Raw genomic sequence first — 25,149 nt, forward strand, 5'->3', positions numbered from 1 at the left:
TTAATAGCTGCTGAAAGAATGCGTCAGTACAAAACTAGGAGAGAGTTATAAAGCGGAATTAATATTACTGTACCAATGAGACCATTCTCTTCAATTGGAGGTGTGTTTCTTCCTGAGCTACTGCTGATTCTTCTAGAGCTCCGTCGGCTGCTGGCTCTTGGATATCAAGAAGTGGTAAATTTGCTTGTTGTAACCGACCAGGTTCAGGGTGTTAGTAGAAACAGGAGACAAATAGACAAGAATAAAATAACTACTATACCTCTGAAGCCGATGGGGATCCAACTAGCGATACAATGGCCTTCTTCTTCTTCCTCTTGCTCAGCAGTTTGGATGGTGGCTTGCCCTTGCAAACTGCAAGAGCCTTGGGTAGATCAGATACTCGGGGGGCATCAACTCCTAAGATTGGTTCAGAAGTGGGAGGACCATATGCAATTTGTTTGCCACTTAGGCTCACAAGGGGAGCATCAGTGTCATTTTCCTACAGAACATAAATAATGTTATGATAAAGTAAGGGAGAAGAAGGAAAATGAAACCATAAGTGAAGAAATTACCTCTCCATCGGATGGTGCATAGTCCGGATAAAGCCTCTTGTAGTAATGTGCAATTGCTCGGTTCATCAGATGGCTCTTCCATTCGTTCCACCACTAACCAAAATACTCATATGAGAGTTCAATGCCAGTCTAGTGTTGCAGTTCAAATGGGGGGCAGCAGTGAAGTTAGAGCAGTTAGGCTTTCATATTCTGAACCATTGGTAATGGTGTCCCTTGATTTCACTTTGTCAATGAAACATAAGTCGATTGGGACTTTAACAAATCCAAGTTGGCGAGCAAAGGCCGAAGGGTGATAAAACTCGTAAGAAGAGGTATGAGATCGGCCATTGGCAAAACCAGTTGGGAGAATACAAGGGACTGCATAAGTTTTGAACACTAGTTTGAACAGTTCATGTGGGAAAGACTTTTAAAAGATAGAGTTATCTAGGAATTTGAACTGATCAATATCTGCATATGCACACCAGGTTATGGTATCTTCTCTGAGACCACAATAAAAAAGTTTAAAGAAACGGGATGTTTCTGGCACCGATGGTGAACAGCTTGTGATTCTTGATGATGCTTCTCCATAAGATTCACATCGGTGTTGGGATTCTTCTTCCCCTTCAGCATAATCATTTGGGAAAGTATAGGAGAATAGGTTTGTTCCTTCACCCTTGGCTATATAAATAGTAAGTTAGAGTTGAACAAACCACCACGAGCCGCCAGTGCTAATAACTTCATCGGCTCTAAGTTTGACTAATGTCTGATGCATCAACCGATACCCAGATCCAAGCAAGAATTTCCAAATAGGGAGTTTTTGCTCTGGGACAATTGTTCTGCGAAGACAAGCATGTTGGTTGTGGGGCCGATGGTGGATCCGCAAAACACAAATCTCTCTAGTGACATGTTCAGAAAAAGGACATGCTCTTCATCAGTGACTATGCCATTTTCTTTGCTATATGAAGTGATATAACCAGTCCGTCCATTCATGTTCTTTGATTTGACCCTATAAGAAGGTTTGATCCTTAGGATGAAGGGGTCAATCGGAGTGGTGACATCAAGGCCTGTTAGCATAGATACATCTAGCAGGGTTGGAGACATTGCACCATGGTTGAATAGAAACGCATTCACAACATCGGACCAAAAATATGCAGAAGCTGCAAGAAGAGGCTCATTCTTTTCCATCTCAACTAGAGACAGTCTGATACAATGGTCGATTTTGAAATCTTCCCAATTTGTTTTCTTTTTGGCTGCTATGCGAAGGTACCAAGTTTCTCCAACAGGAGATATTGCTTGGCCATAAGTGGAAAGTGCCTTTCTAGACTGACAGGTTCATTGTGGATTTCTTAAAAGGGATCCTCATAGTTTTAGCATTTATGAAATCTGTTGGATCCTCACTACCTATGGGCCCTAGGAAATAAGTTGATTGCAGATTGGCTCTAGGGATCAACAGATTGTTCCTAATTTCCTGCAGGAGGGGCAAGAATCGAAAAGAAGCAAGGTTTTAGTGCGTAGTAACTAGATCAGATCTAGATAGTAAAAAGAACAAGTGAAGGTGCTTGGTACTTGTTGAATGGAAGACATTGTTGCCATTGTTGATCTGGGGCGTCTTGATGGCTAGAGCTTGATGATGATGGAGCGATGGGGTTGTTGCCGGGCGCGTGAAGGGAAAGATTCGACTTTTGGTTGCAGCGGCAAAAGACTTCTGTTGGCTTGGTGAAGAAGACAAAAAGGACTAGAGTGGTTATATAACAGTCTTTGCAGGGTGAATCCTGGAAAAATGGGGAATGCTATTATAAAATCTGGAGAAAGGAATCATGATTGCGGCAACAACTATTTTCAGTTTTGGTAAGATATCGCCTCAGAACCAACCGGTTATTATATCCCAAAATTAGGGGGCATGTGTTGACACCGGTTTTTTTATAAGAATCAACCGTTGTGGATAAGGTTCTCACAGCCGATGAAGGAGAAAGAAAAGGACTGTTGATGAAGCCGCATTGACCAGGACTAGCTGTTGTTGACCACGATTCCAGAAGTCGATGGAAGATCAGATGGGTCCAGTCTGAAGTGCTCCTTGGTTGTTCCTAAACGCTCACAGTTATCGAACAACTTAGATCTTGCTAGGTTGTCTTCATCGGCTCCCTTGCCTTGTTTAAACGTTCATAGTTATCAGATCGTATCAGTTGGTAGATCTTTGCATGCTTTTATTGCTTTATATATACTAGGTCTGATAGATCTTTACCCTTGCCCCTCGTATTGCTAACCGTCAAGCCCCTGACGTCAGCATGCTACCTTTGAGAGCTGATGCTTCGGTCGGATCTTATCCGTATCTTACGGAAGCATGATGACTTCATATAGTTGATAGGGGCACATACGAGGCCTTGCTGCTGCGAGCTTGTCTAGTTGAGTTAATAGGCCGAAGTTAATGCCCTCTCACCGTGTTACCTTATGTATGTTCAATTACACGGTCATGACATTGATAGTTTTATTAGCTTTATTAGCTTACAAGCGGTAGATAAGAGGTTCTTATTTGTGGTGTTCTAATCTTTTAGGTTAATAGATTGATATCAATACCCTCTCATTCATGTTACCTTACCTAAGTTCAATTACACTTATCAAGACATTGACTTGATCTGTTAATCTATCTGATGTGCGCATGATTAACGAGGGCTCCTTTTATGGCTGTTGTGTTACAATGCTTTATCTTAGCCTGTCGGCACATATAGCCGATGGCACATGCCATTAATGCTTTATTTATTTACACCACATGCTTACATTAAATATCTATCTATCGTGGTGTTTATTCAGGAATGCCTACCCATGAGTTCAAAAGGATTCGCTACCGATCGGCAAGGAATTTAATGTTTACCTTGTCAATTTTTAGGTCAAATTGACTTCTCCTTGCACCACTCGCGAGCCGATTTGGAGCCTGCATTGGAGTTAAGCAGATTTTCCAGGTCCTTCGTGTTGTTCAATGCAAAAGCCTGAGGTCCAGATTTTGCGTCAACAATCCTCGAGCAAAGTTAAACTTAGGCTCGGCGGATTAGGAGTTGCTTCAAATGTTAGTTCCCTGCAAGCGTAAAGTGCACAATCCAACACTCTACCTTATGTGACTTGAATAAGTTGGCACAAGTGTACCCATGCCCTTTAATTCATACCTGCGAGGCTTTTGGCATTCTCACCTTATCTTTAGCGATTGAGAGAAGGAACAATCTTGATAGATTCTAACCTAGCTCAATCTCTTTTTAGGATTCAATCTTGGGGTTTCTGAGAGTTTTGCATTAAATGCACCAAGTTCCTTGAATGGTACTCTCAAATCGCTCAACTGGTTTTTATTCCTCACATGGCCTTTGTCCTTCTTTACCCTACGAACTAAAGGTTTATGTGGAGCACTGGTACAGATAAAGAAGAGCTTACCTATGTTGTGTATTTTGTTAAGTCAAAATCTGGTCCAAGTATAGATCATGACATGTCTTAAATTGATCATTGGAGAAAAAATTGGTGGTAAGGGAGAAAATGGACTCATGCCAAAGAATGGGACAAACACAAGCAAAAATAGTGTGTTGCTAATGAGTCCAATACATCAGATCTTGTGTTTGAGGAGAATATGGTCACAGTGAACTCCTTATTGCTTGATGCCCTTTTGGATTTTTTTTAAGTACTTGGGAACATGGAGCTACTCTCTATTTTTTTCTTCTTTCTATTTTTTCACAATTTTTTCTTTTTCTCTTTGTTTTTTTCAATAGCTCCATGTCTCTTTTTGAAAGGTTTCAAGAGGAATATGTGGAATATGGATGGAGTATTTATTTGGAATGACCATATTAGTAGATAGGTTCAAAGGTACACAATGACTTAGTTGTGTGGAGGAATGTCTGGTAGAGGTGGATTCTTGAATCCAATGTGGAATTCAGCATAACCAGACATGAAAAGGCTAGCAATAGAAGATAAACGCGAAGGAGAATTATTAGGTTAAAGTGTCGCTACTTCATGTGGACACAAAGCTTGACGAAACTCAACACAACAAAAGGTAGCATATGTAAAGGTTTGATCGTGTAGCACATTTGGCTCTGGTAGGAATTTAAACCAAGAACTAGTAAGAGTTTGATTTCTGAAAATAAACTCTGAGATTTCACTTTACTAGGATCACAAGCAGAATTAACTCAAATCTCAACTATATCACATTCTCACAACAACCTAGACTCGGTTCGAACCAATTTCTCCCATAAGGTTAAGGATATAGGTAGGATCACAACTCATGCCAACAAATTCGACCTTTTAGGAGAGTTTTGAGTTGTAAACAAGGCACTTACAAGAATCTAATAGAGCAACTATTAATAAATCCTTTAAGCAAGGGTATAAACAAGGTTCTAGCATCATTGTGTAGGAATACTGGATCGAAAATATTAATCTCTTTGACTAGGTGAATTAGGAGGTGCATCATAATATTGAAGAAGGATGGTGGAAAAAACATCTCAAAGCTGACAAGACATTGTACCATATCATTCTGTAGTTTTATTAGTTTGTTTGGATCGATTGCCTTCTACAAATTTGCAATGAGAAATATGCATAGCTTTACGAGTGCCAATCGTATATTCTACAGTAGAATACCCCTCAGCACAACCGAAAAAAAATTGTGTCATTAGCACGTGATAGTTATGGGACTTTCGATTTGTGAATTTTTTCTCTTTCATATTTATTATTCCCTTTATGTTCGAGAAATGGCACCTTGATACTATTCAAACAATCAAACATGATTTTCTTCTCTTTCTCGCTAAGAGTGTAGCTGGTAGAACGTAAGTAGTGCTCTCTTTTCTCTCTTTTTTCCGGATGTAGGCCATATAGTTCCTTCATAAGTTTCATATCATATCGTGCTTCTAGTGTATCTTTTGTCTTCCTATACGTACCTAGGAATCCTAGCACGTTGATGCAAATATTCTGCATCAAGTGCGTCACGTCAATTGTGTTGCGGACCTTTAGGATTTGCTAATAAAGTAGCTCCTATAATATAGACTTCTTCTTCCACACGGGTGCATGTCTGATATTATCATTTGGAACAGATTGGCTACCTAGACCTTTCCAAAGATGACCTTTACCTCCTTTATTATAGAAAAATACATACCTTCTATTACGGTGTGTAGGCTTATTATGATGGTATGTCTTCCCATTGAAATGCTTCCCTTTCTTTCTTAACTGATGGTTGACAAGAAGAAATCAACGATGGTCCATATACACAACCTTCTCAAATACATGTTGTCAGTATCGTTTAAAGAGTGGGTGCATGCACACTATCCCTTGTTTGTTTGTCCTAATAAGTTACTCAGTGTAGATCAATCATTAATCGTTACGAACAACAATGCTCGGGGCAAGTACATTGATGTTGTCTAATAGGCGGTCTCATACATTGACACGTAATCATGAGATGACTTAACAAATAACATATACTATAGGTTATCTTTTTAAGTTGTCTCATAGTAATTCTATTCCCTTAATTTGTGCATAGAAAAAAAATATTATGAGTTGGATGCAACCACAACTCGTACAATGTTAAAGTAGTCGTCTCGTAGTCCTAAAATCTAGCCTATAAGGTGGTTGTTTCGCAAAACAACGATCTCTTTCTCTCTCATCACCCTCTCTCCTCCACATCAGTAAAAATCCTATGTGGCATTGCATGAGATGACTTATGAGACTGCTGAGGTGTAGAATGTACTTGCCCTCAGCTCCAGTCCTAGTGAACGCTGAGGGAACCCCCAAATATAGGTGTATGTGCCGATTGTCAGGTGTCAACTATGCCTGTTCCTCCATTTGTCCTCCAACAAAACAGAATCTCAGAGCAGTTAACAAGATGTGCGTCCCTACAATACCTAAGGCCACACTAGATTCTCACTCAAATATAGGATGCTATTTTGGTGAGAGGAGGCGAACCAAACGGGCGAGGCACTCAACGCACGGCGTCGTGCTCATCACGAGTACCGCGGCGGAAACAAAGGGAGTTCTCGGCGGCCGGCCGCCAGACGGACTCCGACGAGCACTTTCCGATGGAGAAAACAGGCGGTAAAGAGAAACATAACCGGCAACTCGATCCAGTCGAAATGAATTCTATTGATTTCACTTGCATTCCATTCCAGAACAAGGTGTTTTTCCTTCGCATTTACCTGATCACGAACGAATCAAAATTGATTCGCAGGCGGGGACGAGGAAGAGGTTAACGACCATCCGATCGAAGAGGTCCGGAACACGGTGCCGATCACCGACGACCCGTCGGAGCCGTGCCTGACGTTCCGGACATGGGTCCTGGGGATGTCCTCCTGCGTGATGCTCGCCTTCGTCAACGAGTTCTTCAAGTACCGCTTCTCCCAGCTGAGCATCGGCACGGTGCTGGTGCAGATCGCTTCGCTGCCCATCGGCCGCCTCATGGCGTCCACGCTGCCGGAGCAGCCGATCCGCGTGCCACTCACCGGCGGCAGGTGGTACTTCTCCCTCAACCCGGGGCCCTTCAGCCTCAAGGAGCACTGCCTCATCACCATCTTCGCCGGCGCCGGGTCTTCTACCGTCTACGCCCTCAACATCATCGCCATCGTCAAGGTCTTCTATAAGCGCCAGATCAACCCCTACGCTGCCATGCTGCTGGCGCAGACCACCCAGGTAATTAAATTAAGGCTGTGCTATATGACATGGATTGGACCATGGATTTCTTGGCTCAAGGGAAATTTCATTACAATAAAATCCATGCCTCTAAAATACGCTCTCAACTATGGCTTTTTGTAGCTGCTTGGATACGGATGGGCTGGCCTGTTCAGGAAGTTCTTGGTTGATTCAGCTTACATGTGGTGGCCTATCAATCTTGTCCAGGTCACCCTCTTCAGGTCTTTGCCTTTGTGACTTCACATTTCGAAATGTCATTGCCAAATGTTGTGTTTTCCTCTTATGTTCTTGATCGATTAAATTAATTGTATCTCTCGACAGAGCAATGCACGAGGAGGAGAAGCGCCCCAGGGGAGGGCTGACGCGTCTGCAATTCTTCATCATCGTCATGATCTGCAGCTTCGCCTACTACCTCATTCCCAGCTACCTGTTCCCGACGATCAGCACCGTCTCGGTGCTCTGCCTGGTGTACAAGGACTCGGTGACGGCGCAGCAGATCGGATCCGGCCTCAAGGGCCTCGGCGTCGGCTCCTTCGGCCTCGACTGGAACACCGTGGCCGGGTTCCTTGGCAACCCGCTGGCATCGCCGGCGTTCACCATCGTCAACGTCATGGCCGGGTTCGCGATCAGCACCTACATCGCCGTTCCCCTGCTCTACTGGACCAATACCTACAACGCCATGCGCTTCCCGCTCGTCTCGCCGCACGTCTACGACGACGCCGGCGGTCCCTACGACACCAATCGCGTCCTCGACCCCAAGACCTTCGCGCTCAACCTCAAGGAGTACAACGCCTACAGCCGCATCAACGTCAGCGTCCTCTTCGCCATCAACTACGGCATCAGCTTCGCCAGCCTCATGTCCACGCTCTCGCATGTCGCGCTCTATCACGGCAAGTGAGTCGATCACTCGTTTCTTCAGTACGTTGTCACTGCCATCGCGCTACTCGATCGGCTACTGCTAGCTCCTGCTTCTCATGCTCCTGGAGACGTGACTGGGTCCAGGGAGATTCGGGATCTGTGCCGGAAGGCGACGGCGGGGAAGGCGGAGGGCGGTAAGGAGCAAGACGTGCACACGAGGATCATGAAGAGGAACTACAAGCCCGTGCCGCAGTGGTGGTTCCACCTCATGCTGGTCATCGTGCTGGCGCTGTCCCTCTTCACCTGCGAGGGGTTCGGCCGGCAGCTGCAGCTGCCCTACTGGGGCCTCCTCCTCACCTGCGCCATCGCCTTCTCCTTCACCCTCCCCATCGGTGTCATCTCCGCGACAACCAACATGGTGAGAACGAGAACACGTACGCTGATAAAATTTGATCCGCCGTCGGTTTGCAATTGCAGATTTGCAATTTCCCGTGCGTTCATCCATTTGCCCTGCCTGTACGTGTCCAGCAACCGGGGTTGAACGTCATCACGGAGCTCATCATCGGGTACCTGTACCCCGGGAAGCCACTGGCCAACGTGGTGTTCAAGACGTACGGATTCATCAGCATGGGCCAGGCGCTGTCGTTCGTGTCCGACTTCAAGCTGGGCCACTACATGAAGATCCCCCCTCGGTCCATGTTCTTCGCGCAGCTCGCCGGCACGCTGACGGCGTCGACGATGCACTTCGCGACGGCGTGGTGGCTGCTGACGACGGTGAAGGACATCTGCGACGTGGAGAACCTCCCCGCGGGAAGCCCCTGGACGTGCCCCGGCGACGACGTCTTCTACAACGCCTCCATCATCTGGGGGGTCGTCGGCCCGCTTCGGATGTTCGGCCGCTTGGGAAACTACTGGCAGATGAACTACTTCTTCCTCGTCGGCCTGCTGGCGCCAGTGCTGGCGTGGCTGCTCCAGCGCGCGTACCCGCGCAGCCACGTGCTCCGCGGCGTCAACCTGCCGCTCATCTTCGCGGGGGCCAGCGGGCTGCTGCCCGCGCGCTCCGTCAACTTCCTCATGTGGGGGCTCGTCGGCTTCCTGTTCAACCACGTCGTGTACCGGCAGCACAAGGCCTGGTGGATGCGATACAACTACGTGCTCGCCGCGGGCCTCGACGCCGGCGTCGCCTTCATGGGCGTGCTCACGTTCGTGGCGCTGGGGTACTTCGACGTCTACGGCCCGAGGTGGTGGGGCGGCGTCGCCGACGACCGCTGCGACCTGGCGACGTGCCCCACGGCGCCAGGGGTCGTGGCCAAGGGGTGCCCGGTAGTCTAGGAAATCCGTTCCACCAGAAACATGTGAATACAAACTAAGATGATGAAACTGTGTAAGTTTAGTTCATGCGACGCGTCGTGACTGTACAGTATGAAAGCAAAGGCCGCCTTTGCTTAACCCTGCCCGTTCCCAACCGATACGCTCTCGTGCAGGCAGCAGGCGCGGTGCAGGCTGCCAGTGGCGGATCCAGAAACGAGCTCCGCCCCGGACTAACTAATATAAGACTTAAAATCTTACTAGCCATACACTATTAAATATAACATATTTTTCAAAGAGCACAATTCAACCAATAGACTCAAACAATACATAGAACATTGAAGGTAGAAAAGTACCAAATTAAGAGTCTTCCATGATAAAAAAAGAACCATACATGTCTTCATGAATTAACACAACTTCCACTTGTTCCGACGTCCTCAATTCTACATAAAAATTTTCAACATCTCAACTCTATATAAAGCAAGACAACATTATGTATTGAAATAGACTAATACAAGTAAACAACACGCACCTTGAGCCCTCGTTTGGCAAATGCATCTTACGGTTTCTTAAGCCTTGAAAGCGCTTTAGAATTTTTTCATCTTCAATCAACACAAACAAATCTCGCTCAATATAGCACATCATGCTACTATTCAACCAATCATCATTCATTTTATTTCTTCATTCAGTCTTGATAATATTCATAGCAGAGAAGGTTCTTTCAACTGTTGTTGTTGCCACCGGCAAAATCAATGCAAGTTCAATGAGACGATACACCAAAGGAAAAGTTGTATCTCTTCCGATCTGAACCATCTTCTTAGCAAGGTTACCAAGATCAATACAAGTGTCAAAATTATCATCATTTCTGACTTCATCAATGAATATACGAAGGTCACCCGCAAGCTTTATGCAGTCATAATCACAGAAGTCATCTTTATAAATCTTAGCAAGCTCAACTAACTTCTGCACTTCAAAGTTGGCAAAAGAATCCCTCGGATCAAGACAAGCAACGCATCTCAAGAGTTGAGTTGATCTTTCTGGAAATCGATTGTTTAACTCACAATAAACTTGATCAATCACAACATTGAAAACTCCATGATGAAAATGATGGTAGTAACTCACTAATTTAGCACCACGACATCTCGAACGACCTCTAACTGGTATCATATCTTCCATATTAGGAATTTCTATGTTGTTGAGGAAGCAAAACTCTTTTACCTCTTCAAAAAGAGCATCCCAACCAGTTTCCCTCATTTCATTCATATTTCTCATCACAGAGCCAATTAATCCTATTGCACGAACAATGTTTTGATTTTTCTTTTGCAAATATTGTGACAAGTCTTGAGTCATCCCCAATACTCTAATCATAAGATGTAATATGAACACAAATTCAAATGACTCCATTCTTTGAATCAATCCAGAGGCTGTAGTTTTTTTTTCCCCATCAGTTCCATCTTCACTAATATTCTCTAACACCTCCAGTACAGAGGACCACATGATCATAAGACGTGCCAATGTTTTGTGATGTGTACCCCACCGTGTATCACCAGGCCTAGCAAGACTAGTTTCTTGGTTTTTCCCTCTCCCAGAAAAAATAACACTACTATCTAACTGCTCAACAAGCTTATCATGATAACTTTGAAGGAGTTGATCTTTCCTCTTGCAAGAAGCACTAACAACATTGACGATTTGTAACAGCTGCCAATTTAGTCATCTAAGTGACTTTGAAGAATTAAAAGCAAATTGAGAAGAAAAGGAAAAGAAATTAGCCGAAAAATCAAATTCGGGTCAAATTTGGCCGAAATTTGAATTTTGAATTTGAAATTCAGAAAAATTCGGCAAAAATATGGAATACAAGTGTGAGAGTGATTAGAACTTAGGGATCAAGAATTTGGAATAAAAATGGTGCTAAATATCTCAGAGAAATCAAAGGAAGAAAAAGGAAAATTGAACTACTGTTCATCGTCTGAAAATAGAAACTCCGAAAAACAGCAGCAGAGTCTGTTTTCAAAATTGAATTCTGAAGAATTTTTCAAATAAGTGCACCAGGACAACTATACCATATTGAAGTATGAACTTTGGACTACAAGATTTGGGTGTTGTTGGCCAGGAACATGGAAGGGAACAATTTCGAAATGTAGCTCAAAGTCAGCACATTGTCACAGCTTGGCTATCACTGAAAACGCCTAAGTCTGAAAACAGCAGCATCTGATCAACTTTGGATTTAGATTCAGAGAGATGGGGATCAAAAGGAGTAGGTGTTCTTGGGAAAAATGGAAACTTTGGAGGTTGTAGAACATCATTGGGAAGAAGTTGGACTACAGGAAGGGGATTTGAACTACTGAAATGAATCACTAAGTCAGGCAAATGATCACCTGTGAATCAACTGACGAAACTGAATGGAAGGGTGAAAAGGGGTTCAGACATTTGCCCGAGAAAAATTTAAAATTTGAAGACTTTTTGATGTTTATCTCGGACAAAGGTTTATAGACAAATTGGAAAGCTCGAGATTATCTACAACATTGATTAAGTCACCTGTGCACCGTTGGATTGGAAATCTACCATGGGGAAGCTCTGAATTTTGGGCGTCAGAAATCAGCGAAGGGAAGAGCAGCAGAGCCGATCTCGACGTGTCGCCGCCGCCGCTCTCGGTCGCTCGCCAGCGCGACGACTAGGCCACCTCCTCACCACGCAAGCCTACGAATAGGCCACGGTGTCGCCCATGCGCGCAGTGAATGCTTGAATAACTATCGCTCCCGCGTCGCCGTTTTCACCGCTGTCTTTTTACCGCCGCCGCTCCTCTGTCAAGCACCGCCGCCGAGCAAAATTCCACCGCCACGCCTCACCTCCCGTCGATTCCTCTCGCCCACTCCTCCACAGACACCCCAGCTACACCCCAGCCAAGTTGTTGTTCAACATCCATGCCGGAGTAACCGTGCTCGCCGTTGTTTCTGTCCGCCGTCGCCGCGTCACCCGCTCACGGTGAGCCCTACCTTGCGCTGTTCTCCGTCCTTCTTAAGTAGTCGTAGGCGAGTCCTTAAGGTCCTAGGATGGTGTAAGAGTAGTTGTTCGAGTAGTTTGAGCCGTTGTCGTGCGTAGTCGCGACCGGCCGTAGGCGCCACCGCCCGTCGCCGTGGAGGGAATGGCTCCAGCCATCTCCCAAGGAGCTGTTGCCGCGCATGGGTGCGTGAAGGTGTAGAGGTGCCGTCCTGACCTAGCATCGCCGCCGGTGGGGCGCCGGCCGGCGAGTCGCGCCGCCCCCTGTCGCGCGTGTTTTGGCGGGAGGAGGAAGAAGCTCCTGGTCGCTCGGGCCCGCGCGGCAGTGAGAAGGGAGAGGGGGAGAAGGAGGCCGGGCGCGCGGCCGTTTGTTGGGCCGCGGCCTGGAGGCCCAGTGACGCGAGCGCGGTCAACCGAAAAAGAAAAAGGCCGGAGGCCCAGTGAAAAGCAGGCCGAGCTCGCGGAAGAAGAGGAAAAGGGAGAAGGCCGTTGGGCCGGTGTCGGGCCGGAGAAGGGAAAAGAAAGAGAGAATCGGCCCACGGGGCCCGTTAAGAGGAGAATAAGGCCGGCGGGTAGAAAGGAATAGGGGTAGGTGGGGTCCGCACCGTGGGGCCCAGTGCGCAAGAGAGGGGGTAGAGTTAGGCTGAGTAAGAAAAGTTTTTCCGGGTGTTTTTCGGAAAAATTAGAATTCCTTTAGGAAAGTAATTAGTTTAAATATGTTTTACACCATTTAAATCACAGAAATTTCTAGGAGTGTCCAAAATTAGTGAAACCAATTTTGTTAGGCTTGTTTTATTTTCCTTTATGCATTAAAATTTTTACACCCTAGAAAAATAATAAAAATTTGGGTATTTATTTAATGCCTTCCTTTTAAGGTAATTAAATAAATACTTAATATTTATAAAATGTATAAAATATGAAATAACACTTGCTTAATCACAAATTATTCTTAACTCATAGGAAATTAGATTTTCAAGTTAGAAAATAATTATAAATTTTTCTAAAGATAAAAGAAAAAGCTATAAGGAGGGTTAAGTAAGAAAATAAAATTATGGGTTAATCTTTTTGGGTTTATGTGTGTTGGCTTGCAACTTTATCATGATAGGTTGTATGGTCCTTGTTGGCTTGCAACTTTATCATGAAGGAAAGTTGTATAGTCTTTTATTCAAAATTTTGCATTTCTAACCCCTGCATGTATTATGCTATAGATCCCGAAACACCAGAAGGAGAATATTTGGAATTTTCAGAAGGACCTTCAGAGTTCGAAGAAGTTTTTGAGTTAGTCCCCTGTGAAGCCAACCCGTCAGAGAATACTAACTTTTTAAGCGAACAAGGCAAGCCCCGGTGCATTTATACCTATCTATTTTGGAGTCATTATTTCATGTGTCTAATTATCGGTTATTTGCTTTATGTATGCACTAAGTCTAGGAGTTGCTTGAAACCTATTCTTGTGTATGATCATGCCTTGCTTTAAGGACATCTTTGCCACTTGTTCAAACCTTAGAAGATAACCCAAGTCTAGAAATACTTAGTTGCTTAAATGCTTGGTTTACCAACCTTAAGGAAAACTTTTGAGTCATACATGTTGCTTATGGAAGATAACTTGAAAAGTTGAAAGCAGACAGAAGCTAGAGATGTAGTTCCGTCTGCTAGATTAATTTGGTTAAGGCCCGATTCGTTGTCTTAACCTTTGATCAAGTGATAAGCATCTGATCACTTACTGGGTATGGGACCAGTAAAGCCCAGTAGGTTAGTAAACTCTGTGATCGGGAATACTTCGTACCCGCGCTTGACGTGCTGGAGATTGGCAGGGGTGTAGCCTGAAACTCACATGGTGATCGGGCCAGACGTGGGGTCCCATGTGGGGGTGCATCCCTGGGTCCGGGTAGTCGTATTCCTAATCATCGATTTTGCTAATCGAGAGGTTGTTAGATACGACCTGGACAGTCGTATAAAGCTGGTGATCAAGGTACTCTCCTGCAGGATGTAACTAGATCCGGATCACCGCAATTCTCGGTTATGAATGCACTTGATCACTGTTAAGCATCGTAGTATCAATTCATGCAATATATATACCTTTGGTTGATATTTGATGTATGACTTAACATCTATGGTTGCTTTTACTTTCTGTTATCATTTAGAATGGTTAGGTAATGACTTAACCCAAATAAAAGATAAAACTAAGGCATCACTTGTAGTAAGCTTTTCAGCAAAAAGTTGCATCAGCCAAGTACACCAAAAGCTATCATATACATCCCAGAAAACTATTATATTGGTTAGTCGGGTAAGACTTGCTGAGTACCCCGTACTCAGGGTTTTCCCCTTGTGGCTATTTTTCAGAAACTCCGCAGGAGTCTACAGAGGAGGAGACCCCGAAGCCCTAGGGTATTGTCCTGAGTCTCACAATACCCCTAGAAAAGAAGTTTTACCTGCGCATCTTCTCCTAAACTGTTTAAATCTTAGAACTATATCTAACACTGCACTGTTAAGTTTGTTTCAATCTATGTTCTGTAATAACTCGTACATTTTCTATGTATGTGAAAATGTAATGTTTGTTGATGTTATCCCATCACGGATACTATCCTGATGTATGGCTATGAGACACGTCGTGGATTTTCGAGGAGTCCTAGGGACACTCGACGGACTACCGGACTTATGCTGTTTTAGGTGTGTTTCGGATAATTGCTGTTCCAACAGCGATTAGGCGCACTTAAACTAGCTTAAGTTGGGCGGTTCCGCCACACGATTGAAGTGACATAATTGAAGAAATCAAAAGTTGAGCCACAACACTTGACTACAGAAACTACCACAAGCTGCAATTGATGAGCAAAACAATGGATGTAAAAGGCATATGGGTTTTCGTTCAATACCAGTCTTTGTAACCCATGAAATTGTTCTCTCATATTTGAAGCTCCATCATATCCTTGCCCTCTAATCTTGGAAATAGATAGACCATATCTTCTAAGCATAGTATCCAATGCTTCTTTTAGTGAAGTTGATATGGTGTCAAAAACATGTTCAATGCCAAGAAACCTCTCAATCACACTTCCTTTTATCATTGACAAACCTACAAGAGAAAAGAGAAAATAGTGTTACTTGAAAGCAACAAAACAAAACCAATAAAATAACCAAATAAAGAGAAGGTATATACCTCACAACCACAGCCATTTGTTCCTTAATAGATGCATCACGAGCCTCGTCAACAAGAACCGCAAAACAGTGATCTCCTATTTCACTTTTAATTAACTCACTTGTCCCCTCTGCACAAGCCCTAGCCAAATCTTTCTAAATCATTGGACTACTCATTTGATTATTCCCTGGAGCATTTTCACCGATCACAAGTGCAGCCTTAGGATCCTTCTTTCTGTACCATTCAAGCATCTCCACAAAGTTCTCTTTATTTCTTGATGTTTTAGACTCATCATGTCCACGAAAGGCTAGAGCTTGCAAAAGGAGAAATCTAGCAATGCCTAACATGATACTTAAACGAGCTTTATATGCCTCCTCTTCTGCTGCACTTGTAACAGTCCACACATGTTCAACACTTTGCCTCTGATTTTTTAAATCAAGTGCACGCTTTCTTGCATTATTATGAAAGCCATCAATTGATTGAGCATGCTCCTAACAATTTTTTGCATTCTTCCAATTTCTAAACCCAACTTTGGTAAATGTATCATTAGTATGAAACCCAGCTTGTTATGGCTTAAAGAGATAGCAAGAAAAGCAATAAGCTGCATCCTTGGCTACACTGTACTCTAACCAATCAAATTGATCAAACCATGATCCAACAAATCCTCTTGATTGGCCTTTACCATCTTTTTTTATTTTTGGAAACTTATGACCAGTTGGCCTATATGGACCTATTTGTAGATATGCTCTCCTTGCCTCATCCCTAATATCATGATGAAAATCATCAGATGGCTTTCTTTGTCCTGGATCACCAACTATATCTCTCATATCAAGTTCAATCCGTGGTCTTTTTTGCTCAACCCGGCTCTCTATAGTTTCGGCACTACCACCACTCTTTGACGCATCTTTTTTAGCATAGTATTTCTCCATTCTAGCTTCTAAGGTATCAAATGTTGCAATTGCAAAGTCCTGCTCAAATCGGTCAATGAAATGAAATATTCATGATTTTGCTAGTAGGCAGTAGCAATCAACAATCATAGATTCATAGAGCAAATTTCAAAAAAAAAAGAAACCTCAAGTCCTCAACACTTCAGGCCTTCAGCTTCAGGCAGCCTACCTTCAAGGGCAGCCGGGCAGGGGCTGAGGCTGGCCAGGCGCCAGGCCACCAGGGGACTGGGCCGCTGGGAGCCGGGCGGCCGCCGGCCGGCGGGGGCAGCCGGGCAGGAGCAGATTTGGGCGGGGGCGCGGCCGCACGGGTGAATGCGGTGCGGCGCAGGGGTGGATTTGGGCAGCTGGGCAGGGACGGACTTGGGCAGGGGCGGATTTGGGCGGAGCCGCGGAGGACTGGAGGAGCGTCGGGCCACTGGTCGGCGGTCCCCCTGGCGCGCGGCTGCGCGGGGAGCCGGGGACGGCGGCCGGCGGGGCGCCGGGGCCATCGGCCGCAGGTGGCGGCGCACGCAGCCGGAGCCCAGGACCAGCCGGCCGGCGCAGGTGGCGGCGCGGCGTGGCGGGCGGATTTGCGGTGCGGGCCTGGGCAGGTGCGGGAGTTGGGGGACTCGGGAGGGAGGCAGTCAGGCGGACAGGAGGCAGGGCGACGGGTGAATGCGGTGCGGCGCAACGAGGCTAGGGCGACGCCGCGAGGCCCGCGACGACTTGCTGGCCTACTTGACTTTCTCCTTCTCGGGGTGGGCTAATAGGCTGATAGGCCTTTTTATGCCATTTTTATGAAGCAATTTTTCACTGTTCATGGGCCTCGCCCCGGACTGCAGCCCAGGCAGCCCGAGGCCCAAATCCGGTCCTGCAGGCAGCAGACCACAGGCTACTTGAGCTTGCAAAACTACGATAACACGTCCACCAAAGTCGGGATGAAACCACTGGTTTTGTCACTATGACATCGAAAATGCTTTGGTTTTGGGCGAGACCAAACAGCAAACAAGCTATTAACTCTAACTGCAAAGGTTTTCACAGTTGCAGATTCAACAAAGTACAAATCAAAAGACAGGCCTTTCCCCCTCTAAATGTAGCCAACTTTTCCAAATTACAAACCAACACATTCCGACCAATCAAGTTCTGCGAACCAAACAAGATATTCGGGTAAAAAATAAACTGCCTCGTAGAATCATAGAGATTGAAAGATGTACGACAAAAATCAGTTTCTCCACTCCTAAAAAAACCAAAGAGGAGAAAAAACTTCGTACGTCGTCTGTCATCCGCTCCGTTCACCCGTCCGTTGGCTCCCGCGTCCTCCGTGCAACCCGGTCCGCCCTCCGATGGAACGCCCTCCGAAGCCCAACGCGTGCGCCATCCGCTACTCCTACTCCATCCCCGCGCTTCACGCTCGGCCATCCGATGTTCCCCTCACTCGCCTACTCCTCCTCCCTCGCCCGACATCGCCGCCGCCGCCCGCAATCCGCATCACCTCGGCTCGCTCGGCCTGCAACGCCGCCCGCAATCCGCCTGACCTCTGCTCGCTCGACCTGCACCACCGCCGCCACCCGCATTCCGCCTGACCTCGGCTCCCTCCGCCTGCTTCGTCGCCGCCGCCGCCACTGCGTAGCCGGCCTTGCCCGCCCTCCTCCTCTCCTCCGTCGTCCTGCGTAGCCGGCGCCGCCCGCCCGCCCTCCTCCTCGGCACGACCTCCCTGCACAGCCGGTGCCGCCAGCCCGCCCTCCTCCTCCCCTCGCCGGGGACACGCCACCAACAAGCCAGGTTCTACGTATTTGAGTTCTATGTACTTGCAAGAAATGCTTCAATTCAATCTCAGAATCTGAATGCTTTAGAGAAATTATCTAGATTGCATCTTGATTGCAGTACAAGCTAGAGAAGTCCCTTGCCCCTCGCCCGGGCTCGTCGCTCCCGCCATTGCGTGTGGCGAAGCTAGTGGTGCTGGTGCGGCACGGGCGGTGGCAGAGCACGTGGAATGCGGAGGGCCGCATCTAGGGGAGCTTTGACATATCCGTGCTCATGGCCAAGGGCGAGTATCAGGCCGAGACCTCCCGCCAGATGCTCCTCTCTGACTCCTTTGAGGCCTGCTTCACCAGCCCGCTCGCGCGCTCCCGCCGCACCGCCGAGATCATCTGGGAAGGGCGTGACGACGACCTCATCTCGGACTCCGACCTCCGCGAGATCGATCTGATTTTTGCATACCGATACTGTGTAATCTGTTCAATGCTGGCAGGGTGTTTGTGGGAATGCTTGCCCAAATTCAGTTCTACTAACCTGTTGGTTCCTAATCAGGTGCTTGTGGAAATGCCTAAATGTGATGAGCAGCTGGTGATTCTGATTTCCAAGGATTGCTGAAGAATGAAGGGAAGGAGAGATACAGGGTACTGTACAAGGAGTGGCAGAAGAGTGCGTCCAACTTCAGCATTGACGGGCATTACCCAGTGCTGTGAGCTATGGGACCGTGCACAGAGCTGCTGGGAGAGGATTCTACAAGGGCAAGTCAGTACTTGTTGTCATATGTAGTAGATGGCACCGATTTTTAGATGGATTTGTACTGCTATTTGGGTTCGGGGCAAGATAATCACTTCTTCCTCCATTTCTGTACTCTAGTTCTCGACAAATCGATGTTCGTTTTGCAGGGTCCCGTCCAAGCTCAGGACTTGAGGGATTCACTGGCTGAAGCAAAGTCGGACATTGTTGTCAAGGTTAGTTCTTCTCTTTTATGGAACATATATCAGCCCTGGTGCATGGAGCTATCTAATTATATGAATACCAAATTGACTGAAAGATGTACAACTGGGTCGAATGACCTTGGTTCCATGAGGCATCAAACAAGTTTATCAAAAGTATGTATCCATCAGTGGTGGGTTCATTATCTCATTGTGCACATGAAGAGTGCATTATTTTGCCTTCGGCGGCAGGTTTCTTAATTTTCGTAATTGAACTGACCTTATTTCATTGCTTATAATAAAATTGATTCATGGACAACGTGGAGTAGGATGACCCTTGCCATTGGCTGCACAAGGATGATTCATACCAGCCAGCCCAAATTTGTACAAGCTTCAATTCCATTTAATTAGACTAAATTAATACTTTATGCAATATCATAATATTAGGGGCTTTGCTAGAGAACTCATTTGTTTGCTCAATTATTCTAGAAAGAAGCCACTGGTTTCTATTGGAATAATGGCAAGTCATGACTTATTTAAGAATGGTGGGATATCAGGTTGCATCTATTACTGAAAGTTAGCTGTTTTTACTGAATGAGGGGTAATTGTTGACTTTGTATTGAGCTGGGAAGAACAATTGTACTTGTATGCATGCGCGGAGCTAATGTTTTCCTATATGCAGCTTGATCAGGAGCACTACATACAGACATATATTTCTTGTGGTTTCAAATATCAAAGGTATAATATGAATTTTGGAATATAGCTTCGCTGACTGCTTGCAGTTGAATTCTGTGCAAAGTTGCAACTTGTGATAGATATGTAGCTTAGCTCTCAAATGGAAATTTAGGTGCCTTGCCTTTGTTTACATTTCTGCTCATTGGGTCCTAGATTGGGCAATTCATTGCTTACAACTGAACTTATTTGAGTTGACGTGCATAGGATAATTCATATAGATATTACCAATCTGCTGAGCATAATTTGACCATGTGCAAAGCTAGGGAGTGCTCATCTCTACTTCTCTCTCTATCTGAGTGCGGTTTAATATGGGCTTTAGTTGATAAAATCGTGATTTAGGAAACTGTCATTTTTCTGTCTGAAGAAAGTATCTGTTATCTTAAAAAAATTTATGTTCATTCTTGGCTTCAGACATTTGGTTTACATTCGATCTAATTCGCTTATTTGACCCAACATGCTTGTCTGATAAAAAAAAAACAGCAACCTGTTCATTGTAATGTTTCTGAAATGGCAAATTCTTTTTAGGTTGATTTCACCATGGACATAGATTTAATTTTTTTTTACTTTGATGCTCTTGAAGCTTAGTGTTTGAATGTTTTACTCTACACCTTCTGACATGTAAACCCTTTAGGTATTCAATTTGAGACCAACTGTGAAGCTGGTATTTTCTCCATGCTGTGTGGTTGCAATTAGAGGCTCAGAGAAGTTGTACAGGTCAGTATTACTTATCAATGGTACTATAGTAGATATTTGAGCAGTTCAAAATCCAAAATAGTATCTCATGTTAAATCTCCTAGCTGATTGTGGTGTGGATGCCTTATTTTCTCATAATGCAGGATGTAGCTGTGATGTTAAGAACATTTCTGTTGCTTTTTCTATTTTTTTTTTTGCTGAGAGCCATAACCTATAGACAAGTGAGTCTTGCTATATTTGTCAGCTATAAATGTCACTTAAACCTCTATTGGTCCTGATGATTTCTCCCAAAGGAGGAGGTTGTCAGTTTTTTGAATAATGTTTTGACTTGTGTCTGTCACAGTAAAGATATACCACCTTCTCTCCAGTCAAGCAATGGTACTTTAACAGTGGTTTTCAATAACGGATGATATGATTTGTCTCATGAACAATCAATTGTTTCATGACGTCATTGACATAGGCATGTTAGAACATTATGTTGATAAATACAATGATTTTTATTGAGATTTTGATCAATTCTTTTTGTTCTCATTGGCTGAGTTGAAGACATGCCTGAGATTTGGTGCGACTGCTTAAGATCTAATCATGAGGGGTTTTGCTTGATTTTTTGGATGGTTTTGAGATCCTTCAAGCTTCCTTCTGTACAAATTATATGTGCATTAGGCATAGTACGTTCCATATATGCATAATGAAGAAATTATATTTGTAGCATCATCTCAATTGTGGGTTTTAGTGTTCATTGTTCATTCTTGGTTGATAATGCATTAAAATTGATGCTCCTAATAGCTTAGAACATTATGTTGCTTCAAGATCAGCTTAGAACGTTAGAATGACATTTATCTATGATTTGTTTTGCCCGTAGCAACGCACAGGCACGATCCCAGTTACTTATAATAAATGGAGTTCGCGAGGAAAATGGCATATTCAAGTATGGCTGATAGCACAAATGAGCGGTGTAATGACTAATTACACGAAATAAGAGGGTCCCCAAAAAAGTACACAAAAAAGAACAGTCTCAGGCAGTAAACGTGGACATGAACTAGCAACGACGACACAAGCATTTCAACCAGGACAAACTACGATAAGGTATGCACTTCGTAGTTCAAGCAGCCATGACAGGCAAAAACTGGAGATACTTTTGCTCAGTATGAACAAGAACCACTTGAGATACTTCAACTTCAAAATAGGTTCGATTAAGTGTGCGCCAACAGCACAGAAAAAGGAGATACAGGGATAAGTTCACTCCCTAACCAACATTAGCGAAACCATGCAAAGCTCCCTGTCTTCTACGCCTTCCTGGTTGCAATTTGGGTCTCAGCCTGCAGTGCATGAATATTCAATCACCAAGTTCAAACAGGACGATATTATGCTAAGATAAATAAGCCCTATGAAGAGGGCATACCTCTTTCTGGACAATATTATGCTAAGATAAATAAGCCCTATGAAGAGGACGTACCTCTTTCTTGACTGGCTCTTCCTTCTCAGACAGGATCAGTTCGATGTGGCACGGGGAGGACATGTAAGCTGCAAGAGGTAATCAAGACGGTGAGAACATTCAGAATGCTTTAAGCAAGTGAGATAAATATTTACATAATATTACAACTCACGGTTGATGCGCCCATGAGCGCGGTAAGTCCGGCGCCGCTGCTTCTGAGCTTGGTTCACCTGAACATGCGAGACATAGAGCGTATCGACATCCAAACCCTTAACCTACAGGCAGAGAAAGAATATATTCAGTGATCATAGCATGCAACAAGGCGCTCAAGGAGGTTACAGCAAGACAACATACTTCAGCGTTGCTCTCTGCATTCTTCAGAAGATCCAAAATGAATCTAGCAGACTTGACAGGCCACCGTCCCTGACCATTTGAGTGGCGAGACTTGGCTTGTGCCGTACGTCCAACACCACCACAGTACCTATGGAAGGGAATCGCTTGCTTGTGGGCAATCACATCCTCAAGATATCTTTTAGCCTTGGTCAGCTGCAGCTTCCTGATGGCAAAAGCTGTCTCGCGTGTGTTCTGAACAAAGTGAGTGCAAAAATACCAAAGATGTTACAATTCAGCAAAATATAATTACAACTGTACCAGTTAAAATCATAAAATTAACAACACGAGTGAAAAAGAAAAGACTGGTCACAACAATGTCAGTTGTTCCATTACTTTATCAGAAAAATAAAGGAAACAAATCGTTATACTTTAGTTTTCCATCAGTTACTGAACTAGCAATCATAGTCCACCCAAAAGTTAACCAAAGAATGTTATAAACATAATTTTCCTAAGGTTTGTAAGATCACTAGTAAAAAACAATGTATCATGTTTTTCTTTAGGTATAAAAACAAGACAATACCGTTACACATAACATATTACGATACGCAGGTGAAGAATGAACATGTAAATAACAAGTAGGTAGTACAAGAATAATCTCCTTGGCAACATTGTCTGAAATTATAATTTAAACAAATAGAAAAGGGCATCAAGGATTCGATCAACTCAACTAGTGGCCAATGGCCATGGTATGACCAATGGTTCACTCAAGAACAACATTTTTCCCCGCAAGATACTAGTTATAATAAGTTCATTCTAATTCAACTTAGGATATTCAGTTACAGACTTACAATTATAATAGACCAAATGATACAGATAATTAAAAGAATTTGAACTGCTTTTATTGATAAATGATCAGGACAGCTAGTGCTGTATAGAAATAATTCAAGTAGTCATGTGGCTTAAATAAAACGAAGTGTTAGCAAATAAAGATGTGACCTTTGATGCATTTGTATGTCTCAATGTATCAACATTGACTAAACCAATGGTAATGTTGGGCCCAACGTTTCACCCAAAAAAGTGAATAAGGTATCCCTAAAATAGGATAACGCATGTAGAGAAAACAAGCCTATTCTCAGGTTGTAAACTTCAACCATTGAAAAAACTAATGCTATCGCCCTTAAACGTAATGACACAAAAGGAGAGGGACACCCATAGTCTCATACAAAACCAAAGATTAATCTTTCCAGAATAATCTCTCACGCAGATCAATCATACTCTTAAATTATTATTATTATGTTATTATTTGCTAAATGAGAAATGAGAAGCATGTCCTTAAATTATGTTATTATTTGCTAAGCCAGTGGACATACCATGATCAATAGCTCATCCAAGAAAACTGAAAATGGCTTTCCCGAGGATTAAATGCCAACCATTACAGAAAACAATAGAGTACAGTTTTCACATTAGGTTTAGTTGTGACCAAGTAACATATCAATGTATTAATACTAAAAGCTGATCCTGAGCTAAGTAAACAAATGGTGAGCACGCAAGTAATGCTCTGTTCCAATAGCCTCAGCTAAAATATGGTCAAGACTCAAGAGATGGTTAAGATAGTTAAGAAAAGCTGGGCAGTCAAACACAAAAGCATTGAATTAAATAAATTTTGCACCTGATCGTCACAATTTACAACTAACATCTAAACCAAGTAGACATTTTGTAACTAGAAGAACAAAACACTGCTGAAGGACCATGCAATTGAAAGAAATGCATGTGTATTGAAATTGCATGAAGAACAGATTGTCAAGCATTATATGTCAAACAAACCCATTCAATTATAATTGTGAAGTCGAACTTTAACACACTTGTGGTCAACTTGTCATTAACTGAAAGTCAAACTATCTACAACTTCTGTCAACAGTTCACCTAATAAGATGAAGCCGTATCTAAAGGGTAGAGCTGTATGGTGCTTAAAGAGAGACAAAATACCCTACCAAGGTCATCTCAGATAAGATTATTCCCATTACAATGCCAAACTAGACATTCAACAGCCATATGCACCAAAACCCATCTCAGACATACCTAATTGCACGCATATACAGTAATACAGGATTATAAAACACGAATTAGAACACACTTGCACAGATGAATTCTTTATTCACGCGTGAACTGACCTTAAAGTGCACACGCAAGTCCCGGCCCATGGCCTTGGCGGCTGCAAAAACAAGACAGGCGTCGTCAGCTTCCGGATCAAGGTCCTTCGTACAAGGTGCAGCCACATGAATTAAGGAAAGAGAATAGGACGTGAAGACGATTACACTTGGTGGGGTTGGATGGCTCCCTCGAGTACTTCACCTGCCAGCAACCGGGGAAACGGGGATCAGAAGATCGCAGCAAAGAAGGGGGAAGAGCAGAAGCACAGATAGAGACAGACTGACCATGGCTGCAGCTGCCGAGCGTACCCGAGGAAGCGGCGGCGACGGCGGCGGCGGCGAGCGAGCGAACGAGGAATGGCCAAGAGAACGGGTTGGAGCCTTGAGGAACCCCTGCTGCGATGGCTACAGAGTAAAAACCCTACTGGGCTTCTAAAGGTGCGGCCGAACCATTGGACCGCTAATTTTACGGCCCAAGTATGAAGTCAGAGTTCGAAATTTTTTTATTTTTATATATTTTTTTACGATTTTGCAGAAATAAATAGTTGAATAAAAAATTTAAAAAGTAGACATATGCCGCCGAACCAAATGGCGGTATGGCTCTTTTCGCCATATGAAACAGCAGAAGGGTGCCAGCGCCACGTGCACCTACCTCGCCGGCTGAAACGGTGGAGGGGCCTTACCGCCGTTTCATGCAGCGATAAGGGCTCTTCTGCCATCTGAGC

General features: G+C 44.3%; 3 protein-coding genes and 1 pseudogene across 7 annotated transcripts; 2 read left to right on the forward strand and 2 right to left on the reverse strand.

Moving 5' to 3' along the window:
* Nucleotides 1-6,320: 6,320 nt before the first annotated feature.
* LOC117859990 (oligopeptide transporter 1) lies at nt 6,321-9,428 on the forward strand. The gene is made up of 6 exons (XM_034743196.2): nt 6,321-6,581; nt 6,715-7,172; nt 7,296-7,393; nt 7,494-8,066; nt 8,175-8,448; nt 8,559-9,428. The coding sequence occupies exons 1-6, from the start codon at nt 6,566-6,568 to the stop codon at nt 9,360-9,362; spliced, it is 2,223 nt and encodes a 740-aa protein (XP_034599087.1). The 5' UTR covers nt 6,321-6,565; the 3' UTR covers nt 9,363-9,428.
* A 310-nt stretch (nt 9,429-9,738) lies between these two features.
* On the reverse strand, nt 9,739-15,716 carry LOC140223193 (uncharacterized; annotated as a pseudogene).
* A 1,963-nt stretch (nt 15,717-17,679) lies between these two features.
* Nucleotides 17,680-22,706, forward strand: LOC117859994 (ketol-acid reductoisomerase, chloroplastic). Of its 5 annotated transcripts, none has more exons than XR_004641351.2 (5): nt 17,680-18,173; nt 18,276-19,114; nt 19,761-19,816; nt 20,445-20,527; nt 20,650-21,109. XR_004641351.2 is itself a non-coding variant. In XM_034743201.2 (4 exons), exons 1-4 carry the CDS (start codon nt 18,768-18,770, stop codon nt 20,455-20,457), a joined length of 276 nt encoding a protein of 91 aa, XP_034599092.1. In that variant the 5' UTR covers nt 17,696-18,767; the 3' UTR covers nt 20,458-21,109. The 5 variants fall into 5 exon arrangements, 1 of the variants encoding a protein (XP_034599092.1); XR_011898479.1 differs by lacking the exon at nt 20,650-21,109 and adding an exon at nt 21,379-22,706 and having other exon boundaries at nt 17,694-18,908; nt 19,049-19,114; XR_011898478.1 differs by lacking the exon at nt 20,650-21,109 and adding an exon at nt 21,369-22,706 and having other exon boundaries at nt 17,695-18,908; nt 19,049-19,114.
* On the reverse strand, nt 21,655-24,862 carry LOC117859993 (large ribosomal subunit protein uL22). Its single transcript, XM_034743200.2, has 7 exons — nt 24,710-24,862; nt 24,590-24,626; nt 24,446-24,486; nt 22,296-22,526; nt 22,114-22,216; nt 21,963-22,030; nt 21,655-21,825 (listed from the first exon to the last, which is right to left on the reverse strand). Exons 1-7 carry the CDS (start codon nt 24,710-24,712, stop codon nt 21,793-21,795), a joined length of 516 nt encoding a protein of 171 aa, XP_034599091.1. The 5' UTR covers nt 24,713-24,862; the 3' UTR covers nt 21,655-21,792.
* Between the last annotated feature and the right edge of the window lie 287 nt (nt 24,863-25,149).

The sequence above is a fragment of the Setaria viridis genome, chromosome 6 (genome assembly GCF_005286985.2).
Source record: "Setaria viridis chromosome 6, Setaria_viridis_v4.0, whole genome shotgun sequence".
In the NCBI taxonomy this organism is placed as follows: Eukaryota; Viridiplantae; Streptophyta; class Magnoliopsida; order Poales; family Poaceae; genus Setaria; species Setaria viridis.